We start from the raw sequence: 26639 nt of genomic DNA, 5'->3' as shown, positions 1-26639 counted from the left end.
ACTTTTAAAAAGATTATTCTACACACATGAAAATTTATTTTCAGGTCAAATATCTTCCAGATTGGGACTTTGTTTCTTTCTCTATGAAATAGTTGGCAAAAAGTTCGCTATAGGAATGTAATATGACTCTAAGAATTCAAAATGCAATGTGGGCTGTACAGTATGTCAAGAAAGTGTTTTGACAATTATTTTCTTCGAAATTTATATTAAATGAAATTTTAAAACATATTTCTTCTGTATTTTACACAATATATAATGTTCACTACATTGCTTTTAAAAAAACAAAAACACATTTTTAACGCAAACAAATAAATCCTAATAGCAAAAGCAACAAACTTCCATAAATGTGTTTGACAAGACAGTGTTGTACACTCTATTATTCATCCCTCTTTCCCTTAAAGCTGGTACTATATTCGTTTTTCGCCGATTACTTTTTTGAAACAATAAATTACAAAGCAAAAAAACTAGCTGATTTCAATCAGAAGGACATTCCCTCATTACTTATGGTAAAATTTTAATAAAAATGTTATTCTCGTAATTTTTCAAAAAAGTAATCGCGAGGGTTTTCAACGATGAAAAACAAACATAGTACCAGCCCTAAGTTGGAATAAAGTTATATGAACCGTTATTATATCGGTATACGCGAATGTCGTAGTAATTTTTTTGCATTCAAATAGAGCTGTTTTTGGAGCAACTATATAGATGAGTGATGCTTGGAATAAGATTTCCATTCGGCATGGTCCAGTTGGGGTATTATAATCATATTGTAATAAGTGAAAAGCGCCCAAGAATTGTCCGACATGTTCCGTTATCCACACAATCAATTTATAATATTTTAGGCCGCATTTAAAAAGAGGGTAGACTAGAGCAAAAAGTCTGAGCGGACTGCGCGTCAAGAACCCTGTCAAGTGAGCTTAAGGATGAATGAAAAATTATTGTTTTACACGAAAAAATAAGACAATTATTGAGGAGAAACCAATGCACGCCCAGAATAGTCCGAAAAAACATTACTTTTAGTCCTTAATGTGAAAAAATATACATACATAGACATAACCAAAATCTCTGCAAACATTTTCTATCGTGCGAGTCACTAAATTTGCACTCAACGAAGTTGAATACAATCTCAGGCGATAAAATTTTTTAATCTAATTAGTACCTCGGTACGGGAGAAAACGTGCCACATGGCGATATATACCCATGAGTGACTAAATAGGGACTAAAAAGTTAAAAATTCGATTATCCACGTGATTAATAAAAATAAATATTTTTTTTTTTGCCAATGTGTTTTTTACCTGGTAAAGTGAATCTTTATTTTATTTCTCTTTCTAATTTATTTCTTTTTCAAATCGAGATTAATAGTCGAAGATTTTATTTGAAATGATTCTCCCTGACTGGGATTTGAACAGCCAACCTTACGATTGTGAGGCGTATGCTATCCCTCTGTGCTACGCGCCTTTCTTCCTTACAGAAGGATAAGTAAACATATATTCTCTTGTATGGGGTTTTCTGAGTTAGCGTCCAAACAACAACAAAAAATCTAATTTGTACCAATAACAGTTTATAATGATAAACTAATTAGGGCAACATGAATGATAGAATTCCGACAGCAATGTATTTTGTTGTTTTAATCATGAAATCTCTACAAACTATCATACAAAAGGACCCAAAAAGTGACTATTCTGGGAGGGAGTGAAAAAGTAAATTCCAAATGATTGGAGGGATAATGTATTATTACAATGATGGACCCAATAGAGAATGGCGTCAGCCACTCAAGATACTAGATAGCCACAACATTCTAACGACTCTAACTTTTAAGACGCTTTCAGTCATGGTGTGGGTTGTATTTTCTCAATTCAAAATAAATGCTCAAATCTGCATGAGAACAAAAAACTAAAACTGAATGACAATTGAAGCTTGATTTAATCTTTCTGTAACTTTTAATATTATTTTAAATTTTTTTGCAATGCCAAAAGACTTTTTTAAATATACGATTCCAAAATGATTTTCCCTAAATTTGCAATTTTTGTAGACGCGGTAATACGTGGTCTGTACTAAAGTATCCGAATTTTGTAAAAAATAATAATTTTTTCAAAATATAGATAACATTTTTTGTTTTGAAAAACGAAATGTTGACAAATATTTCTGGAAGCTACTATTTGGCATGAGCTATAAACGCTGAATTTCAATTGAATTTGAATATGTATAAGAATATATTTTAATGAATATTCCTAAATCGAATCTGAAAAATATCACAAAAATAATTATAAAACTTTATTACAATAATTTTGAAAAATCACATTTAACCAAATTTTTTTAGAAATACACCATTTAGAAAAAAATTGATGTGAAAACTCATAAGAAATAAGTTTAATAATTGAAAATAAATGTGTTACCGTTCTGCAGCATTATCGCTGTACCACTTTAGGCGATCGTCTGCATTTTTATTAATGAATTTTGTAATTAAACACGCCCCATAGGATTTTTTTTTGTAGAATTAGCCAATCAGAGACAAGCTACCAACAATAGCGATCCAATAAAACATTTCATTACGATTACGATAAATGTTTATCGAATCGGAGTAGTTCTTTCTTTATGTGAATTTATGGACGTTAACAAATTTTGACAATCGTCTTATCAATGAGGCAGACCAGCAACCACTACTACAACAACAACAATAAAAGAAAATCAATATTAATACATGCGTGAACAAGTGATAGCAGATAGTGGCGGTGTATTAACACAGTAGAGCTTCGATAAAAACAATTTACTCTTTTATGGTTGGGATTCTGCAAATTGTGGTATCATACCTCAATTGTCACTCTTTTATTATACACTGAAAAAAGGGTATCGTATTATGTTGTAAAAAATATACCCAAAATTGGTATACAAATTACGCCCTATGAAAATTTTGTCTTCTGTTATGAACATTTGCCACTAAAAGGGGATGGAAATTTTCTAAGAAAATTCCTTACAACCAGGAAGGGAATTACATCCTTAATTGTAATCTGTGACAATACCAAAAAAATTTTTTTTTGGAAGGGAAAAAGATTTTGTTGCATATTTTTACTGAAGCTTATTACCATTGATTTTGTAGTCTTGATAATTTGAAGTTCATCACATTAATGCATTTAGGATCACACAGATTGCCACGGATACTTGCTTTGGAGTTGAAAATATATTGGGCGAACACTAGATTATATGTCTTTTGGCAGGCCCCTAAAGTTGGTCACCTCGGTATTCAAAAAATTTGCTGGGCCTACCAAAACTCCGCTTGTGGTCCGACTTCCAAAAATCCCTACAAAAAATCGGCTTGAGGTGAGAAGTTTGCCCCCTACTCTTAAACGGAATGTTCGTTGATATTAATCTGAGATCAAGCAACCTGGGGCAACGCCCCACCCCAAAACCTACACAAACAGACATGTTTGTTGGGAGTATATGTGTATCAAACCAATCGAAAAGGTATTTGAAAGTAATGTATGAATGTGATATAAAAATTTGGTGCATGTAGGCCGATCGGGTCAGTACGAATTGGACATTAATATTAGCAATCAAGTAACACTTTGGAAATAGAGTAGAAACCCTGGCCCAGGAAGTACCATTAGGCCTTTAAACTTATTGTGTCTGATATGGCACCTCATGATATGAATTTGACAAGGCCCTCTGGACATGTTGGACGGTTGGGATAAATTGAAAGTATTTGTATCAAAGTATCAAAATATCTGGCGCTCGAACCTACCGTCCAACAATTTATGGAGATCTGTTACGATATGGGGAACGAAAGGTCGTAAATATCTTTCTCTCGTGTCCCAAAGAGAGTAAGCATTTGTTGTCCATAGTTGGAGCCATGGTACAAGAACTTGGAAGGTAGGGTCATTTGCGCAACAACAACATTTTTCTGTGCAACCCTGGTGGCTTGTTTACAACTCGTAGTGTCAAATGCCGGCTGGGCAGCAACACACATACACATGAAAGCACACACATCAATGTTTGACATTAGGAAATTTGTCTAATTAAAAAAATTGTACTTAGGAACGTTTACTGGCCATCAAAATGATTACAATAACAAATCAAGTTGCAGCCAGAAAAAGAGTGTCAGTGAGTGGGCGGCAAGAATAGATCTTCGAAGAATAGGTTTGGTATCGTCCTTTAAGCTAAAGAAACCAGCACTATGAGATAACAATTTAAAGGTACGTCTCAAATTTTCCAAAGAACACAAAAATAGCTTGATAGTTTCAGAATGTTTTACTTGGTTCCATCTTGGGCCTTTAGTACAGATCGATGAAATGGTGAAAAAAAAACTATCTACACATATTACAAAGTAATCTTTAAATATGGCTGGATTTTAAGATGAGCCGTAAGGCGTAAACATTACCCAAAACATTTTGACAGTTTAGATGCCAAGAGTTTTTGAGGCGTTATTAAGGGTTCGGGTTGTTGTAATGGTGACACATTGGATTATAATGGTGATGTTTACACAGTTAACAATTTTTTTTCTACGTTGAATGTTCCACCTGGCTGACTTGTAAATGGTCGAACATGGTCTTAAAGAGTAGATAATAAATATGCGTTCCAAATTAATTTATATACATATTTAAAATAAATCGAAATATATACCAATCTCATCATTTTGCGCACAATACCACGACATCTAGATACACATATATTATCTTCCGTCCACAGCGCCGTTTTCCAAGTTAGTATATATTTTGTTTTTCTAGCCCTACCATATACAGGTGGAAGCGAGACGTATATTTAACTCATTCTCTCTCTTCTTTTCGCATAACATATGTACAATATATTATTTTTCACCGCTCAATTTATACTATAAATAACAATTTAATTTGTACAATTAAAAATGCGTTCAACGTACATATGGCTTGTTTATCAATCAATTGCCGTGATACAAAAGAAAATCGAGCGTTAAAGCAATTAAAACTTTGTTTAAAAAATTTTTAATAATCAAAACCATATATAATCGGTCAAATTAAAGTCTATATTTTTTCAGTATATATATATGTATATATATATATATATATATATATACAGCGGTCAAAAAAAGTATTCATCATTCAATGTTTTTTTTTAATAAGTCTACAAAAGACAATTGGAATAAAAACATATTAAACTAATGATGCAGTAGTGCTTGTGTGATATATATGTACACAATTTCATTGTTTTTAAAGAAAAAAATAGTATTTATTGGAACAAAAAGGGCAATTTTACAGCTGAACACAAAAAATTAAACAAAAAAAGTATTCATCATTGCAAAAAAACAAAAAAATAAATAACATAATTTAAAAAAATTAATACTTTGTTATTCGACCACCGCGTCTTATAACTTCTTTTAAACGGTTTGACATCGATTGGACTAATTTAGCGGTTATATTTTGGTCTATATTAGTCCATTCCTCCATTATCACCTGTTGCATTTGACTCTTGCTCGAAAAATTGCGCGTTCTCAATTTGCGTTCGAGATGTTCCCAAAGATGTTCAATTGGGTTCAAGTCGGGACTTTGAGGAGGAGTTTTAATGACTTTGGGGCAGTTATACAGCATCCACATCTTGGTATTTAAAGCAGAATGTTTGGGGTCATTATCTTGATAATATTGAAAGTTATTACCAAGCCCAAGTTTTACAGCACTATCTTTTAAATTCCTCTTTAAAATGTCAATGTAATACTTATGATCCATTACTCCATTAATAATTTCAAGATTTCCCGCTCCTGAAGCCGCCATACACCCCCAAACCATTAAACCACCTCCACCATGTTTTACAGTAGCAACTGTGTTTCGTTCTTCAAGCTCTGTATTTGGTTTTCTGTACACTATGACCTTTCCATCGCACCCAAAAAGATTAAACTTGCTCTCGTCTGCAAAAATGACTGTTTTCCAAAATGATTCGGGCTGTTTTACATACATTTTTGCGAAGTTTAGCCTTTTCACTCGGTTTATTTTATTTATAAAGGGCTTCTTACGTGCAGTTCTTCCTCTGTAACTATGCCTTTTGAGTGTATTTCGAATTGTTTGTGTAGTAACTTCCTTCCCTAAATATTCCATAGTGTTTTTACGAAGAATGGTCGCATTTGTCTTCGGAGTTTTTTGAACTTGCCGCACTAGCCAACGCACATCTCCAACTGAAAGTGCTTTTGGTCGACCAGATCTTGGTTTATTGTCAACAGTTTTCGTTTCTGTCCACTTTCTGATGATGGATTGTATAGTAGATCGTGGTCTATTTAATATTTCACTGATAGTTTTTTGAGTTAAACCATTCCTGTGGTGTTTTATTATCAAAACTTTTACCTCATCAGAAACCTCGTTTTGCTTACGACCCATTTTGACAAAAACTATATTTTCAATGAAATTAAATATTTGCTGTCAAGGGCAAAGCCTCCTTTACTAAATAAAACAGAAAAGGGAGATTCCCAAATAATATTTGAATTTGACTTTGATGATAGCACATCAATGATGAATACTTTTTTTGTTCTGTTTTTGGTGTTATTATATAAAATTGAATTTTTTGCGCTAATTAAATTTATTTTTTGAATTTATTTTAAAACATATTACGAAAAATAAACTATTGCATAAAACTGCATTATTTGTTTACTTTAAATTTTCTTCAATTACCCAAAATAAGTGAATTTATTATCAATTTTGCTAATAATGAATACTTTTTTTGACCGCTGTATATATATATAGCTTGACACTCATGCTCATAGCATCTATTTGTAAAAAGATGCTATGAGCATCTATGTAAATATATGATACTTTATTATAACTGATTTTTTGACTACAACTTTTGTAAGCGATTGCAATTTTTCTTTTTATAAGCAATATTCTGTAAAATATTGCCAAGAAAATTCATGGAGCATTGCAGTAACCTAAAACCAAATTGTTAAAATCCACTTTGTTATCAACTATCAGTCGACATAATCGACATTGATTTTAAGTTTTTCTATTTCGGTAAAGGTTAAAACGTGTGAAGACAAATAATATTAATATATAATTAGATTAGAATATTGAAAAAAGGTAAGCAATAAGGATATTCTTCAATTGGTCCTTAGATAATTTCCTTGCTCTCCTTCTCCCTTACCGTTTCCAAACCTTTTGTTTGTATATGAGATTGATTGACTTCCATTAATGCCATAAATGACTTCATTGATATTAATACAAAAACAAACAACAACAAAAATTGGACAGAAAAACACTTGAGAACCCAACCCTAGAAGGTTCAGAACAAAATTCTAGCTCAATATCAGTAGCACAACGTAGCACATTCAGTGAATGAGTGTCCCCAGTGATGGAGCAATAAATTCGATTTTTACTATGCGATAAAAAGATAAAAAGTGTTTTGAAGTGTACGTACCCAAACTCACGCAAATAACATTCGTTCCCCCGGACAAATATCAAATCGTCATAAGAGGAAACGGTAGCAGTCGACTGTATTGCATAGTTCTATTCAACTTAAAGATCTTATTAAGAGAAAAGTATGCCAATATGTAAGTAGAAAAAAATTAAAACGATATTCTAAAGAAACCATGCAGTCACAGAGCAAAGATGCAGGGTAAAATCGAAAGGAAGTCATAATGCTTTTGATTGGTTACGCTACGTTTACCCACAAATTGTTTATCAAGAAAGACAGGGGAGGTCCTTGTTTTTATTGTAGTAGCCACATATTTGGATGTGTAGGTAACCATCTTCGTCAAGCTCCTATAGGTGAGCAAGCTAGTTCTGTAGGACTTTTCAGCGAGGGAACGTAATGGCAGTTGGTTATTGGAAAGTGCCAATAACTCATCCCTCACAGCTGTTTCACCACGACTACAGTTGCAACTACTCCGTATGGAGCATTCCGCTATCTTGTCACAGATCGAAGCTCAACATTCCAGCCTATGTTATTGCGTCCCGGGGGAGCAGTCCTTCATCAGTGTCGTCTGTTTAATTTCAGATTTCAAACGAGAATATTTAAAGTACTGACAATTTGAGCTATGTATCCTCAATGTTTCACCTAACGAATTCTCAACTCCAAAGATGTATAAGCAATCCAAATCCCTAATATATATATATATCCAAAGGATTATGTTTGCTATTATCAGTTAACATTGTCTGTCAATGCTAATTGCAAATTTGCCCATGAACATTCCATTAAAGAACACGGACAAAATTCGCACATATCAATGGGACCGATAAAAGTTCAAGCTCAATGATAAGGGACACCGCTTTAGAGAGAAGTTTTTACATGACATAGTACCTTACAAATGTCGTCCGAATTAGGAGGGGAAAAAATAGCAGAGCATTTTGTCCGATGTTCTCGCCAGTATTCGAACCCAGGCGCTCAGCGTCATAGGCGGACATGCCAAAATCTGCGCTGCGGTAACTAAAATAAAATTTTAAACTTTTTAAGAAAACGGTTTCAACTTTTAGACACACGAAATAGGCTGTTTTTTATCTGATTTTCATTTAATTTGCAACAGATGATAGAACTAAAAAATTCTGTATAACTAAAATTATTTAAGGAGTAACTATGAAATCTTGATCTGTAAAATCTCTTCTATTGTAAAAAATAATAAAATAAATCAATGTTTATTAATTACAATTAAAATTTAAGAATTTATAAGAGAGTAGCTTAAATATTTATGTACGTAATTGTGTAATTTATATTTATATGGGCCATCCATGTGGGTAACCCATGTTCCTTAATGGAATGTTCATGGGGAAATATATGGATATCTGATGGCTTTAAATTATATGCATTCAAAAAAATCAAAATAAATAAACAAAATACTTTTTGAGACCTAGACCATATATAATGTCATAAAGATAACTTTAGCTTATAGGTTTCTATTGAAATTTCTACCAAAGTATATGTATAGCAAATTTTTTAGCAGATCTTATCAAAATCTTGCACATAACTTATTTCTATGAATTAAGTCCAAATGGATTTTCACTTATAAGGTATCCACATTTAACGACACATCTTTACGAAATTTAATGACTATTAATTTCTTTACTTTTTTGTATATCTCTATTCTATTTCATCAGAATCGGCTCAATTTAAATTTTTATTCTAATTCGTTAATCAGTTCAGTTTTAGATATACATTCAATTCAGGTTTAGATATACACACAGAAAAAATATTAACTTAAATTTGACCAATTAAGAATGGTATTGATTTAAAAAAACATTTGTAACAACGTGATTTATTGCTTTGATAATTGTTTTGAAATTCTATTTTCCATTGAATCATGACAGTGATTGGTACAAAAGACTAATGTTTAACAAATTTTTAATTGGGCGAATTAAAAATGTTATTTAATGGCAGTATGTATCTGTTTTTACAAAAAGCAATTTAATATTGTCTTCTCTTTCACACACATGTTATGTGAATAGAAGTGCAAATGGGCCAAATATTTATACGCATGCACCACTAAATTTCTTGCTTCTCTCACACACAATCATATTGTCGTTTTGTGTATTCCTGATGTAATTCAAGCGAAGACAACAAACAATTGGCGTGCCTAGATTTAAAAATTTTGCAAACACCGAGAAAGTGAAAGATTTTTTACAGCTTCATAAAATTTCATAATCTTTAAATAAATTGAATTGGAAGAGTGCAAAGCAGAAAAATCGAGAAGGTGAAATATAAATGGAATAATTATACATGCGAAACGGGCCTAAAATAGGAGAATCTTACAGGAATTAAATGGGTATTTGTCTATGCGCATTAATTTTACAATTTTGTATTGGAATATTAAATTTTTTATATATCATTTAGGCTTCTTAATATTGACTTACAGAAACACAACTACATCCCTTCATGTGGTTCAATACTTTGAGATATTATATACGAAATACTAAGGTTGGTGGTTGTCATTACGAATTATTTCAATATAAAAATAATTACTTTGTTTAACACTTTACAAATATGGCGCCGGCGATGTAAAACTTATGAGAAGAAAAGGAAGTAAATACCCGAGAAAACAACGTGCAGTCCAATCCCTTCCCTAATATTCCACCTACCTGCATATTGCGATTTTAATAATTTTAGTTTGAAGCCTCATTGACAGCAATCAAAATGACAATCACAGTTGAAAAAGTTGACTTGGACTTTTTCCTCATCTACATGGTGGCCACGCAACTAAAAGATTTTGCTAACCATATAGTTGCACCATTAATTATTTTTTGTTTTTAATAAAAACACCAATACCTTAATGCAGTACATTTCATTTTGTATTTGCAATTAATCGAGTGATGTAAAAACTGGTTTATTTATGGGAAAAATACCAATTATTATACCAATTTATTTTAATTGAATTATTCAGCTTTTGAGAAATCCAAATTGCAAAATCGTTTATTAATAATACAAATTTGTTTATAGGTCCGATTTCAGCAAAATTTTTAATTGAATATGCAAACTCACATAAGTTTTGGTTTTTCTATTTTCTTCAAATACATTAGATTTTTTGTAAACCTATGAATATTTTTGTAAATATATGTTTATCGAGATAAAGCGAACTATGCCAAAAAATTGAAAGAGATATCTTCATTTTATTATTTCTAATGACCAATAGAAAAAAATCTTGTCCACAAAAGTATTCGTCGGTAAATTTATCAAAGTACAGATGGCCCCAATCGTCTTGGTATCGATGCTATCGACTTTCAACACATTTAAGGAGTGAATTTGTCCCATTCTTCCTCCTGCGGTATTTATTTAAGGGTTGGCCTGGATGAAATTTGGAGTTTTCCTATCGGGGATTCCAAATGTGATCACAGATTTTCTATCGAGTTTGTTTCTGGAATTTGCGGTGGTGTTTTGGGATAATTTGTGTCGTAAAGAAACCACATTTTGACGTACGATGCTGTGTTGGTGGGATCGTTATCTTTGCGGAACATAAATTCTTTATATTGGAAATCTATTTTACCAGTGCTCGAGGGAAGGTTTATCGTAACAATGTTTAAATATTTTTGGCGTCTATTGTTCCATCAATAAATACTATATTTCATAATCCTAATGCCGACATACAAGCGCAAACCATACTTAATCGTTGCACTTACATTATTTATTTTCAATTATTTGGCATAGTTCTCTTTTCTATACGCGACTCATCTAAATATAGTCGTATAGTTGCACTACTGTACGCCGTTCGGACTCGGCTATAAAAACGACGCCCCTTATCATTGAGCTTAAACTTGAATCGAATAGGACTCCTTTCCGTTCCTTAATGGAATGTTCAAGGGTAAATTTGCAATTTGCAAAGTTCATGAACATTCCATAAATCGACGTTCTAAAGACGAACAAATTTTGAATACTGAAAAATGCATAACTCAAGGAGCCGATATAATGAATAAGTATTGGAGGAGATTCTCGGTGTTCCCTACAAGAGTACTACAAGCAAAACCATGGCCACACATCCCTTATGTTGTTTGCTGCATCTGTAACACTTGCAATCTTACAAATATGATTCTAACTAAAATGAATGTAGAATTATATAAAGACCTTCTAAATGATAACTGATAAGAATTTTGTGTGGACTTATCCATAAAACAGTGTTCCCTCCATGTTCAATGGTTGACAAAGGCATTTTTTAAATCAAGAAACATACCATTATTAGAACGACCAGTGATGAGTCCCGATTTGAATACCATTGACGTACTATATGACATACTATCTGCAAAGGTTTTCGCTAAAATACAAGCCGAACAGGACGCATAAGAACTTCAAACATGCGATATAGTAGAGATGTGCACGTTACTAATTTTTCATTCACGCTCACGCACGAATTTTTATGTCGGCTCACGATTATGTACGCTCACCAGACAAAAATTTTACTCACACATGACTCACGAGCAGCGTTGCTACTGCACAAAAAGTTTTGCGACCAAAAAACCTAACAAATTCCCTGCACAGAGCTGTAGATACCCACATTTTATCCAAAATTATATTAACATTTGTGAACAAAATAATTTTTTTCGAGAATCGGTCTCTATCGGGTAAGGATGTTGAGGGATCCAAAACTAGTACTAATACAACACTTGACTTGCATAACAAATGGTATCAACAAGACGGTGCCACATGCCACACAGCATAACAATGGACTTATTGAAAGGCCAGTTTAGTGAACATTTTATTTCACGTTCGGGACTGCTCAAGATTAGATTATTTTTTGTGGGGCTATGTTAAAGATCATGTCTATACAGACAAGACGGCTTCAATTGACGCATTGGATGACAACATTGAAGCATTTGTTACTGAGATACCGGTCGAAATTGACACCTGGAGAGGCGTTGTTGTTGTAGCAGTGTGTTGTACACAGCGCTTGCCGATGAAAGACTCCATCGGCTGTTATGGGATTGTTCTTGGATAGTAACAATCACAAGTAATTATAAAATTTGGCAACTGTGATTATAACTAAACAGCTGCTAATTAATGTTTACAAAATTTAAACAACAGGTGGTTGGTTATATATTATTTAAGACATTTTTTTATATGGATTCTAAAAGCAGAGATGATTAAAAATGTAAAAATATGGTAAACATTTTTATTATATTTTTGTTTTAATAGTTGCGTTTGGGGTTTAAACAGTGATGTTGGTTTGTGAAAATATCAACACTTTTCCTATTTTATTTGGAATAGAACTAGAGTTGTTGACAAGAGCTATTGACAATTTCATACACTTTACACTACACTTTACACTTTATGTAGAGATTTCCTTTATAGAAACGTGAAATAAAACTATTTTAAGGATTGATTAAGTTTTGTGAATAGGGCCTTTACTATTTATTGTTCGTGTGAGAGTTACTTTTGCGTGGTGTAAAATTTGCCTGCACATACCTGCAAATTGTTATTTAATGGCCGAAAAAGGGCATATTGGAGGAAAGATATATATGGGAACTGTATCTATATCTGAACCGAAATTTGCACACGCATACCAAATTTTGTAATGATCGGACCAAAATTGTGGCTACAGTAGGTAAAAACCCGTAAATCGGATAAAATATATATATGGATGCTATATCTAAAGCTGATTCGATTTGGATGCAACTTCAAATATCAAAAACAACAATCGGATCCAAATTATAGTTAATATAGCCATAACAGTACAATCAAACCATCGTTCCCAAACTTTGCAAATCGGTATTTCTTATCAAAAAAATTTTACAAATGATTTGTAACATTCATATATATATATATATATATATATATATATATATATATATATATATATATATATATATATATATATACCTAAATCTGAATGTTACAAATCATTTGTAAAATTTTTTTGATAAGAAATACCAATTTGCAAAGTTTGGGAACGATGGTTTGATTGTAAATAATTATTGACGCAAACATTCAATTTCAGCCCGTAATGCATTCGCATAAACTCCCAATTGAATTGTGAAAAATGTGTGATGCATTATCGTTGAAATCATCCAGTATCTATGGATTCTATGCTTACTCGAATAGAGGTCGAAGTTATACAAAATATGATACTCAAAACCGCTATTTTTTTAGAGTTAATAACTGCTTTAACATCAAGTCTAATTTACAAACACAAATCTGTCATCTAAAGTTGAGCTTAAAGGACAAGGGGACAGTTAGCATTTATCTTTGATAATAATGTCCAAAGCCCTAATACATTCACAATCTTTTCCGATTTGAAGCTTGTGTTCTTGTTTTTCTATTCCTTTTTCAAGTTCTTTTCAACGGACCAACTGCAAATAATAACACATCTTCATGAGGATGTTTTATAGTTGTTCATTAGGGTAGTGTAGTGTAGTGCTGAAGAGGCTAAGAACAGAGCCAAATCAAGTTGCTTCGATTTTGAGTTTGTATTGTTAATAAATTTGTTGTATTTGTGTTTTACTTAATGTTATTTATAAGGTTTATTAATATTCTTTATCTTCGAATAGAACAAAAAAAAAACAACAAAAATTGGAAATTGGTAATGGTAGTAGCTCTACTGGTGGCTAACAATCCATCCGCACCTTTGCTACTACACTTGAAAGATAAAATAACATTTTTTATTGCATTTCGATCAGATAAAGTCGTCGAGTGCGAACGAATGTGTGTGATATGATATCCATTCCATAGTCCATGTGGTAAACAAATAAATACTTATTGTGACTTGTACACGCACACACACTCCACAAATACATATACAACTATAATGTGTTAGAGTTTGTATTACATATTATTATTTATAAAATCAAAAATGAAAATATCATTTATCTTTGGAGGTACTACTAAATATGTATGTATTTATGTGCATGGACTTTAGCTGGTCAAGTCTATTCTTGAATATTCTGAATTTAGCAGTAGCCTCTTGCCGTGTTACTGTGTATTATTGACCATTTTGAAAAGCATATTCATATATCATCTGTCAATCGTCCATATCTTTATCATTTTTACTGTGTTAAAACACTGAGAACTATAACAATGTTTGGAAAATTGAGAGGAGACAACTAATACGACACTGAGTAAAAGAGTCAGCATTGTTGCAATATGGATGACCTTCGCTAAAGACTTAAACTAAGCTGATTAAATATTGGGAAATTTCAGAGTTGCAACACCCCACTGAATTGTCGTATACATTTCAAATAAATAAGATTTTAATGACAAAGGGTAACCTAAAATTTGAAATTTAATTAAACAAATGCACGTCAAAGGCTTTCGCTTTATTTCCTTTATGCCAGCTGCCAATGTAACATATAATAAGTTTCCAAATCATTCAATAACGTTGAGAATCAGATTCAACGACTCATCGTCGCGCAGGTCGACAAACACTGTACCACAGTCAGCTGTGATGGGGATTCTGCGATTTGGAACGCCTGTTGCACATTGATTTTAGCATTATAGCAAATTAAATCTAGATAAGTTAGGGTGGGTTAGGATATGAAGTTTGTGTTTTAACATAAATTGCATATCAATATAAAACCTAGACATTCACCAACTAAATTTGATTAGATATATAGATAGATATAAAATACTTATTAAGATATAAATAACTTATTAAGTAGTGGTCAACTTAATATTGTAGGTATTTCTGACACATGGCTTAAGCCATATGTTCCCACTATATCCGAATACAATTTTATTATTATTAGATATATAATAAAACACTTATTAGATATCAAAAACTTATTAAGTAGTGATCAACTTAATATTGTAGGTATTTCTGACACATGGCTTAAGCCATATGTACCCACTATATCCGGATAATTTTTTTTTTCGGAATGACCGATGCGGTACGCACACCAGTGTTGGTGTTGGACTTCATTTCTCGAAAAATCTGAAACTCAAGGTGTTATTAGCTGTTTCCGAGCCACGTGCCCTGTGAAACCTTATTTGTTAACATTACTTCTGGACAGTTTCCTTCTATTGTCATTGGGATTATTTGCTTACCTAATGGCAACATTGACGCTCTTGAAGCAGCTCTTGGTGATCTAGATTCTCAAAAATTGTTTTTATTGGTTATTTCAACTATGATATTTTAAACCCCAGAAAATACTCAGTTCTCAAACAAATTTGATTCAATTTTATTTATCTGTTCTACACCACAATATTCCCACATACTACTACCTTTCACGGAAATAATTTTCTTTAATAGACTATACCCTGGTTAGTGATTCCGTTGCTTTTATTAGTAGTAACCAATTCAATTTTCTGCACTAAAGTGTAACTATGCCTTTATGTTGGTGAAATATCTAATACCACCCGCTCATGATATACCAGAATATGTGACTCTTCTGTTTTAACCACTTTTGGCCAATTTACGAAACTAACGAACACCTATTCGCAATTGCAGCTTCTCAATAACATTGTATATAGGTTGTTCATGCTCATGTTTCTGAAAGAACAAACTTGATTAGATTTGATAGACCGGCGTGGTATGACTACAGGGAAATACAATACTGATTTACGTGAAAATATTATTTATTTATATACCTTTTTAATACCATTATAATGACATGTAAATTTCTTTTGGCTAGAACTAGCACGGGTAACACCGCTAAGAAAAAAGAATACTTCCGTTTTTAACTTTTCAGATTATCGGCCAATACCCATTCTACCTGCGCTGTCTAAGATCTTTGAAATTTTAATTAATTATCCTTTAATTGATCACCATAATCGCTATAGTTGCCTCCTGCCTCAGGCTTCAGGAAAATTCATAACACTACGACACTTACAATACTTGGAATACTGCTGTTATTGCTGTACTTGATTTAAGGAAGGCATTTGGTTCTTTCGATCATAATCTTCTTTACCACAAACATGAACATGAATTTAATGTTTCGCATTATTCGTATAAGCATATGTCATATTTTCTTTGTGATCGTAGGCAGTTTGTTTTATGCCGTGGTCATAGCTCAACTATCAACTTAAGTAAAGCAACTGTACCCCAAGGATCTATTTGGGGCCATCTTTTTCATGTTGTATGTAATCGATGTGTATCGTTGTATACAAAAATGTCGACTTAACTATATATGCCAATGATTTTCAATTATTTAGCACTAGTGCAAATATTTCTACAGAAAGTTGTGTATAAAATTTAGATTCTGCTATTGGTCGTATTTGTGAATGGGCTTGTTGCAACAGGGTTACTACACAGAAAAAATATTGACTTATTTTTACCAATCAACTAATAATAACATTTTAAAAAAAGTGAATAACTGCTTTGATAATTTTTTACATTGAAATTCTATTGTGTATTGACTCATGACATGTGATTGGTAAAAGAGATTGCATGAATTAAAATTGTTATTGAATAGCATAAACGGTATGTATCTGTTTCTACAAAAAGCAAGGGGATATAGTATTTTCCTCCACACAGATGTAATCCGGACAGAATTCAAATGAGCTGGAATTGATGAACCACCAGATGAATTTTTTAAGACAAGAGGCGATACGTTATTACGACGTTTGATCTCTGGAACAAAAATGTGTAAGGGAAAGTTTCCAAGCACTCTTAGGCTACGGTAGAGCGAATTCCACCTTAGGTTCTCATTTCTTTGAGAACCTGTCTGATTTAGCGGATGTTCGCAAGTTGATGGGGTTTTTAAAGCGCTTTAGATGGTTCAACCATTGTAAATTGAAGGCATCTTCCTTCTCCTGTTTCTGTTGTATTACAATGATGGAAAACATCTGATTGCGTCTACTGGCAGAATGCCACTTAATCCGAGACCTAACTTAACCTATACCCTAACCAGGGACCATACGATACACTTCCCCTTTTTAACTGCCCAGCCAGACCCAATCGACTCAAACCCAGATCCTTCTGGACGCACCCCATCTTAGTCGCAGAGTTCCTGGGTCCTGATTCTCAACAGAATCAAACAGACGAAAAATAGAACACAACAAACTGCTACAACAACAACAACATTAAAACGCATAAGTATTTTCCTTATGACTATGTTTAAAACCAATTTTCTTTTAAGGATGTGTTTGAAATTTGTATCGTCTTTAATTTAAAACATTTATTTAAATTTAAAAAAAAAATCAATAATTTTTTATTGGGTCATAAAAAATTAATTGATAATTAAAAAACTAATTTAATATTTAAAAAACAAAGTTTCAATAATTTTTTTTAATTGCATCAGTTGAAAATTGAATTGAAAATTTGGAATAAATTCAATAATTTTAAAATCGATTATTAAAAATATGAAAATTTTCAATAATTTGTAATTGATTATGATATTTTTTGCCCCTGTTCCTTAATAGAATGTTCACAGTTGTTGTTGTTGTAGCCATATTGCATGTGGAGTTAGCGATCCTCGTCGAACTTATATTCCCCAAAATATTGAACAATCAACTCAAATGTAAAAAAACAATTAGAAAAACGTTTTTATTTAATTGAAGAATGACCATTAACACATTTTGCAATTGACGCTTGTTTCCAGCTTAAGCATTATTTCGACTATTGACTAATACATTTGCAACTGTGACCTATTCTTAGCTGTGTAAAGAAAAGATTTGGCCGATATTGTACTCTTAAGACTATTATCAGTTTTGCTATCACAAAACTAAAGTAGAATCAATGAATGATAAATATAAGTTTATTACGGAAAATCTCTCAAATTAAATAAAGTAGCAAAATTATTGAATTGATGTTATAAACAATATTGGGCATAAACAAATAAAACCGTTTATTATGACCGAGTCTCGTTGCCTGTTTTATCAGTTCCAACACCAAGCAATAATTGTAGAATTTTCGTGACACAGGTTAACCTGGCTAACAATGCAGTTTGGCAATTATCCATGGGATGTTAGACAGTAATATAGAGCAAATCGGAATAATGGCAGACCACATTATAAATACCATACCCCTTCGTATTATATATTTAATTTGATTTCGATTATCCTGTTGTTGTTGCTGACGTTGTCATAGTCACATTTGCATACTCATCAAACTCCTGCAGGCGAGCAAGTTCATTCCGGTCCAACGGACCGATCGCCGCTGTAACAGGATGGCCATTTTTTATTTAAGAAGCAAATAACCCGCATTGTCATATCAAGCATCATAACACTCAGTATTTGCGCAAGAGCCGGTGCCGCCGGCCTCTCACTAAGACTCTCCGCTTGATACCGCTGATTGTCCGCGGTTGCCGTTGCAGCTACTCCTAATGGAGCATTCCACTATCCGCAACCTGTGGAGACGCCTGGTAGCTCGCAGCTAAGCTTCTCATCACAGTAATGAACACCACACAGATCGGACCTCAGTGTTCCAGCCAGTGTGGTGCTCACAGCTATTCCGTGCCGGAAAATGAAATTGTAAAATTCGTTGCTTGATTTTGTTCCATTTTTTAAATTTATCAACACCGCGTACTGTTTAGCGAGTGCAAACTGTGTTTTTAAGTTAAGGGGTTTTTCGATAGAGTTGAATTTATTACCCAAGTTGATTTATATCATACAATTCGACACAAATATCACTCGCAGAACAAACAAACAGTCTCTTGTTTTTGTTGGAAATGACATAAGTTGAGCCTTGCCATCATCGCCTCGCCACCAATACCACCACTGAATGTGCTTATTGGAAAGTTGGCGTATTGACAGAGGGGCAGACGTTGGAGCTCACTTAGTTGTAAAATCGTAGTAACTAACTGACGGCTTATGCTGATAAATCGTAAGGCGATTGTTGTTGATGTTTGGATGTGTAGTAGCCTTCAAACGGTGGATAAAGCAAATTATCGCACACTCACACAAATGTTCGTGCAAGCACATGCTATATTTATGGCCGGCCACTGTATCTACAGGTGGTTGGCGGTTGGGTTAGTTAGACAAATAAGTAAGAATAAAGACGAGTGCTGCATTTATTCCTGTGTAAAATACGTCTAATACTTTCTATACTAGAAAAACATCATTAATGTGCGCTGACCGTCCGTCCGTCCGTCCTTCACTTCAATTTAGAACTGACTGTTGTTTAATCAATGTCAAAATATATTGTATGTACCCATGTTACGTTTTAATATGTTCCAACGATAGATAGTTGATAATAAACTATTACAATAATCACAAAACTATAGGCATTGATTTGAGGTACCATTTTACCAAGTCTTTAAGATTATTATTCAATTGCATATTCACAAGCCAAAAGTTCACATAGACAACGTGGAGTCATCACCTGTACTTGTTCCTATTTTTTTTTCGGTTTACTATTTTCAATTGTTTTTTTTTTCTTTTTTATTTATGCATTTCCATATCAGAAAACCTTGCGTTAAATAATTGCATATGCATAAATACATATGTAAGTTCATAGAGGAAAGTATGAAAACCTATTTTGCCCAAGAAGTTCTAAGCAATTGTTCAAGGCGTATTAATAAGGTGGCCGCATCGGCGAATTTGTAAACATGGCAAATGTGTTTCAACCAATCAGAACAAGATTTTTATTTAATTTTAGTGTCACTTAATAAAAAAATAAATATGTGCGCTTTGCCATCAACTCCCAAAGGCTTAACCCGTTGCCATCTCCAAGATGAAAATAATATAACAGGAAACAACAGGCATCAGGCAGCATTATTTCGCGAGGATAGGGTAGATAGGTAAAGCCGTTAACCTCCCACGGCGGTCAAGAGTATTTGCAATTGAGAAGCCATTTAAAAACTTCTCCCCAAAGAGGTGTCGCACAGTGGCACGCCCTTCGGACTCTGCTATAAAAAGGAGGCAAATTATCATAGAACCTAAATTTGGATCGTACAGCACTCATTGATATGTGAGAAGTTTGCCCTGTTCCTTACTTTGCAATTTGGATTCTCTAAAGGCACATAGTCTGCTCACCGTTCTTGGTGTCGCTCTGTGGCACGCCCTTTGGACTCTGCTATAAAAAGGAGGCAAATGATCATTGAACCTAAATTTGGATCGTACAGCACTCATTGATATGTGAGAAGTTTGCCCTGTTCCTTAATTTACATATTGGAGTCTCTAAAGGCACATAGTCTGCTCGCCGTTCTTGATTGACTACTGTGGAAGCTTGTTACAAATTTGATAGGAGATAACTTCGTCAGTACGATTGACTCCCATAATGGTTATAGGCAATGAATCCATTCCTGTCTGGCACCGCACTGCTGTTAATTTTACCTGTCTCTGCGTTTATTTAAAAATTTCCAAGGCTATCGGAAAGGATCTAAGAAAGGAATACAGCTATTGAGATTGCAAGACGCGCGCCATTCATACTAATGTAACATAAGTCAAACAACCGGCAAACACAAAACCAAATTAGACGAACACGTAATGATTCCGACCATCAAGTGTCCCAAAATACTTGGCGTCACATTTGACAGCTCCTACACTTTCTCCCCACATGCCACAGCAATCTGCAATTCGGTCGAAAGTAGAAACAAGGTCCTCAAGTCACTCGCTGGCAGCACTTGGGGTGCAGACAAAGAAACCTTGTTGACCACGTACAAAGCAATTGGCCGGTCTGAGGTAAGTTATGCAGCGCCAGTGTGGTCACGTCAACTTTGTGACACGCAGTGGAATAATATTCAGATCTGTCAGAATGCCGCCCTCCGAACTGCGACGGGCTGTCTCCTCAGTTCTCATGTGGACCACCTCCATCAGGAGACAAAGATCCTACCAGTGCGAAGACATAACTATATGCTGTCTAAGCAATATCTTTTGGGCTGTTATCGCAGAAATCATCCAAATCATCATCTTGTGAATAGATACCCACCGCCCAGAAGCCTTAAGGTAGATCTACACGATCTAGAGCGTGAGGTCCAGCGCTACAAGAGAGAACCTCTAGATCAAGCGGCATATCAAGCGGGCCTGAACAACATTCATGCAGACACGGTAGCAGATGCGTTAATTGGCTACCGGGTGAATGTAGTCCTTGGAGAACGACCGCCACCCATTGCACCCGAAGAAATCGAATTTTTTGCATACCCCCCTAAAATGACCTCTAGACATGGATATGATGTCCGTTTTTGGGGTTCGGGTGCGTAGACCCCCTAGGGGCCAAAACCCACCTCGGGGAGTTGCGTTCTAACCTAGACAATATGGGTATCAAATGAAAGGTAATGATTAGAAGATTACGAACCTGAGGGGTCTTGAGTAGATTATGAATATGAAAAAAATTAATCTCTAAAAGTACTCTAAATTGAAAAACTCCATACAAACATTGAATTTTTGCATGCGGTGCTTTTTTCTATAAAAAATTACAAATGTTTGAACAGAATCGCCCATTTTTACAAAAAACTTTGGAAGACAAATAGAGTTTTATTTAAAATAGGAGGAGTAGAAAATCTCAAACCCGGCCGAAGGGTCGCAAAATTTTCCAACTTTGGAAGGCAAATAGGGGTTTATTTAAAATGCTTTTGGCTATTTCCCATTGTTGGACTTTTGGAAGAGGAATAAATTTCAAACCCAGTCAAAGGCAGGCTAATTTGTCCAAATTTGGAAGGCAAATAGAGTTTTATTAAAAACAACAATACCAATTTCGTAAATATTTGTAATTTAGTAATCAACATCTTTCATTTGACACCCATTTTGCCTAGGTTAGAACACAGCTCCCCGAGGGGGCTAGTTTTGGCCCCTAGGGGTTCCACAGGTCGGAGCCCCAAACACGGACTTCATATTTGTGGTTATAGCGGGGTATGCAAAATATTTGATATTTTGCGAACTGCCCCGTAAAATACAGTCTTGCCCGCCGGTGTTCGTCCTTAATCTTTACTTTTATATATTGTCTTAAATCAGAAAACTACAATACATTGCTTTTAAAAGAAAACACAAAAACTATGCGTATACCTCTGCGCATGTTCATTCGTTGCTTCAGGACCCAAAAAAGGCAAAGGAATTAGAGAGGCGCCAAATTTGTTCAGTTTGCGAAGTCTTCCTTTGGTCCAATTTTAGGTGTTTTTTTTTTGGATGGTGCTTAAAGACTCTACAAAAAACATGCATTTGCCTGTAGAGATAAATCCTACATAGGACTAAGTTATTTTACTTATAATATAACACAATTTTCAAGCGATCTGAACAAAACTCGGTGTGAACTATTTCCGGGGTTGTTTGTATATATGCGTCTAATATATGAATGTCGCTTCAGATTTGGTAAAAACTTCTATACACGTTTCATTCGATTTATCTAGGATAAGCCTATAGGATTCCACCCCACCTTACCTATAGTAAAGCACACAATCTCGGCCTAGCGATTCATTGTTACCTACTCTTTATTTTTCTTTCGAGAAAAGTGGACTCTAAGTTTACCAAATCTATTGAAATTGATGATATGGAACACACTAACTCCTCAATATCTCGAAACGTTACTTATATTATTGCTTGCTTTTATGGTCGTTTTGCAAAAGGGTGAAGTTGCAGCTTGTTTCGATCGCTCCATGCTTTTACTGAAACATTATCAGGAGGATATTAGAAATATCACCCGGCTGGCTTCTCAATTATTTTTTTTTTTGACTGACCATTGTGTGTCAATTTATGTCATTTTATTACAATGGATTTGTTTGCTAATGAGTGTAAAATAAACAAATGTTACTTTCGTTATATTAAAACAAAACCTTCAAAAATGTGTACACAGTTGAGAAAATGTGAAAAAATTGTGACCGGAAAAAAGTTACAAAATTTTTATCAATATTATCCGACAACAGAATGAATTTGTATTTTCCTGAAATAGAATCCAATCAATTGCAAAAATAAAGGCCTTATCAAAGCTCTAGTGAACATGATATGCCATTCCATACATATTTACATACATTGAATATGTCTACAACGTCACCTAATATTATAATTCTATTTGTATACCAAACTGTTTTGGTTTTATGCACTCAAATGTGTTTATTGAATGCAAAAGAAACAAATTGTTATTGCATTCGACGACAATGACGATTTGTTTTCTTGCAAGAATATTCACTTCAAGTCGAAACCGTGCTTCATATTATAATTAAGGTTTTAATAGAAATAATGCCTATTCAAAAGAAATTCAGATATCGAGGTGAATTTTATAGAGCATGAATGATGAGAGAAACAACAATTCTGCAACGGGAAGTTTCGTTTCATAACGAAGTTAATTTCTTTTTAGTGTTCCTTCCTTTTTTTACAATATTAACCCATAAATCAAAATGTCCAATTCGGAAATTTGAAATTTAATTTGATCAAAAATTATTTTCCGTTACTTGCGGCCAAGCTGCAAAAATTGTCACCAATCCAAGTCACGAAAAGAAATGTCGAATATCTCCGTCGCCAGAAGAAATATTGTAGACTTTTTTAAGGGGATTTTGAGCACAAAAAACAATTAAATCGAATAAAAAATCAGAATTTGGTAGCTCCAACTATTTTCCGTCCAACTGACAAACTTTTAAAACCTGTCAAGAGAACTCCAGCACATCTAAGGCATTTAGATTTTGCACCATCATCATATATTTTATACCTCAGCTCTAAAATTTTCCATGCAAATTCCACTAACGAACAGGGGATACTTCTTTCATATCGATGAGTGAATGTTCGATTAAAGTTTAAGCTCAATGATAAGAGGTCTCTCCAAACGGCGAGCAGCATAGGGGGATACCTCACAAATGTAGCCAGCATTAGTAAGGGGATTACCACCACTGAAATTTTTCTGATGCTCACACCGGGGTTTTAACCCAGGCGGACATGCTGAGCTCTGTGCCACAATCGCCTCCTCCTCTAACTATTAAACATTGTCAAGTGTCACTTAGGTCGACGCGGGGTTCGATTCCAACCAAAGACCTGGTACCATAATAAGATCGATCGCGAGGGATATTTATGGCCATTGGTTATTTAAAGACGCCAATAACTCGCCTTGCCATATCGAGCTTCATGCGCACTCAGTATCTAAGCAGGAGCTATTGACGCCCGGCCTCTCACTGAGACTCTTCGACTGATACTGTAGATTGTCCGTGACTGCAATTGCAGTTGCTCCGTACGCGAAGCATTCCACTTTCCGCAACCTGTGGACGCACCTGGAAGCTCCTAGCTAAGCTTGTCGTGATAACGGTGAACACCACACGAATCTGAATTGAAATATTCAGCCTTTGTGGCGCTCAAAGATATCCCATGCCTGGTCTGTTGCTTCTGTGGACAATGGACTTAAATTGTTTGAGCCTGTTTGGAAAATAGACTAGCTCTCTAACGTAATCTAACCTATGCATACACATTACCTAATGGTATATTTTATTCGTTTTTTCTACCCCACGTGCTTCAATAGTATGAACTGACAGGTAAATATGTATCCTCAGAAATTTTAGATTCACGAGAGGAAGCTAAAGGCCTGGGCATCCCCTTACTCACGCTGGCGACATGAGCGAGATATTCAGTTGTGCAAAACTTATCTACGAAGCAGTGCCCTGCGGCACGTCCTTAAAAATCGGTAACAAAATGGAGGTATCTTATCAACGAGGTTAAACTTGAATCCAACGGCTCCCCTTGGTGTCCCCGCCGTTACTTAAATGAAAGTTCATGGGCAAATTTGCACAATCTACGAATTCTGAAATTTTCTGTAGGTTTTACAAAACACAGTCTTTAGTTCCATCAAATGCTACTCTTTGACCATCAACATAAGAAGACAAAGGGTCTTTTTACTCACAATGATCAAGGGGATGTCACCAGAGGACCAACCAATTATTCGACTTATTGCTCTGCGAACTTTGGTAACTTGGTAACAACATTTAAACTTGGTAAATGGTTTACATCATTCTCTGTGGCACTTATATTAAAAGGGAAATCCTCATTATTGGCATAACCTTGTCTGAACCGTAATCATTAACATAAGAAAAGTTAACCCTGATTCTGGTCCCTGAAATAATGAATCACATACATACAAAGTTTGCCTTCTATGGGCTTTTCGTGCTTATACATTTACCGCCGCTAAATGTAATATATTTTATCAAAATATGGAGCAGTTCTTATGGACTTACTTATTGGATGCTTGCAGGGATTCGTTATAAATATCTCCTGAAAATATGGACTGCATATGGCAAGGACAATTTTGTGCGCCTGCAGTAGTTTTCCATCACAGGCCAGTGTAACATCGACCAAATCACCTCGATCATATAAGCTTTGAAACCCCGAAGCTATGTTATCCTGGAAATTCTTCCAGCACAGCTTGAACTCGTCATCCATGATAGTGAGTGTTGGTATTAAATGCAGCTAATTTCTTCTTGGTCTTTCGCTTTGTGGTAACTTTAATTGTTTTGCCTTATTTCGTTTTGCACTGACATTTGGAATTTGCGAACACGACTAAAAAAACTGTGTGTGTATGGAAAATGAAAAGTATCTCGAGCCGCATATGATATACAAATAAACAAACACAGCACAAAACACGAAATTTGTGAGTACAATGGCTATTAAATTTTATTGTTTTATTTTGTATATTTAATATTTATATTTAATTAAGGTTTTTTGCACTTCATTATGGATTCATATTCCCACTTTTACATCTCAATATCTTATTATGTAAAATATTTTTTTCTCTTATTTAGCCCTTAGTTATTTAATATTGGAGAATCCGTTAATAATACGATATGATGACGGTAGATGGAAACCGATGAATGAACCAAACTCAAAAAAACTCTTCCGAAGAAAAAGGTTTCTGTTTTGGTTTTTAGCTTCCATCCATTCACAGAAATTGATTAGTTGATATGGCCCTTGCTCTCAATTCCAGTGAATGCCCGACACGTCAAATTTTTGTAATAACGGTTCGTGTAAACGAAACATTTTTAAACGGTAATCTTTTCAAAAGTCCACTTTTTTGAAATTGAAATAATTGGAGTCACTGCTCGGTCGATCTGGAAAAGTCTAAAACCTAAAAGTTAACTTTTCCATGATCAGTTGGTACTCTATTCGGCTTTCCACGTGACCAACTTTCAAACTCCACATAAATAAAGGCTGGTACTACATTTGGTTTTCGCGTTGAAACTCTTAAAAAAAACGGAAAAATTTGCCGAAATGTGTTTGTTTCGTCATAACTTGTTTTTCCATCAGGGGAAAATTTACATTTCGGGACGCCCATTAAGAGCACAACCACAGTCGCTGTGCAACAAGTCAATTTCTTACGCAAAATAAAAGTCATCGCTAAACATCTAATTGTAACTGAGTGTTTGTCAGTGCTAGTGATGTTGCTCACATGTATTTACTCTGGGTGGAAAAAAGTGTTTGTGGATGCATTTATAAGAAAGTAT

At 34.3% G+C, this 26639-nt stretch overlaps 1 protein-coding gene across 2 annotated transcripts in view; it reads right to left on the bottom strand.

Annotated features, from left to right (window-relative positions):
• Positions 1–26045, bottom strand: part of LOC106083768 (putative uncharacterized protein DDB_G0279653) — a 45867-nt gene extending 19822 nt beyond the window's left edge. Inside the window, exon 1 of one of the 2 annotated variants that reach the window (XM_013247017.2) lies at positions 25377–26045. In XM_013247017.2, coding sequence (XP_013102471.2) covers positions 25377–25581 — 205 coding nt within the window. In that variant the 5' untranslated portion in view covers positions 25582–26045. The remainder of the gene's footprint in view (positions 1–25376) is intronic. The other variant, XM_013247018.2, reaches the window with a different exon arrangement.
• Between the last annotated feature and the right edge of the window lie 594 nt (positions 26046–26639).

The sequence above is a fragment of the Stomoxys calcitrans genome, chromosome 2 (genome assembly GCF_963082655.1).
Source record: "Stomoxys calcitrans chromosome 2, idStoCalc2.1, whole genome shotgun sequence".
Taxonomy (NCBI): Eukaryota; Metazoa; Arthropoda; class Insecta; order Diptera; family Muscidae; genus Stomoxys; species Stomoxys calcitrans.
The sequence above is the reverse complement of the archived record's forward strand: the minus strand, read 5'-3'. Positions and strand labels throughout refer to the sequence as shown.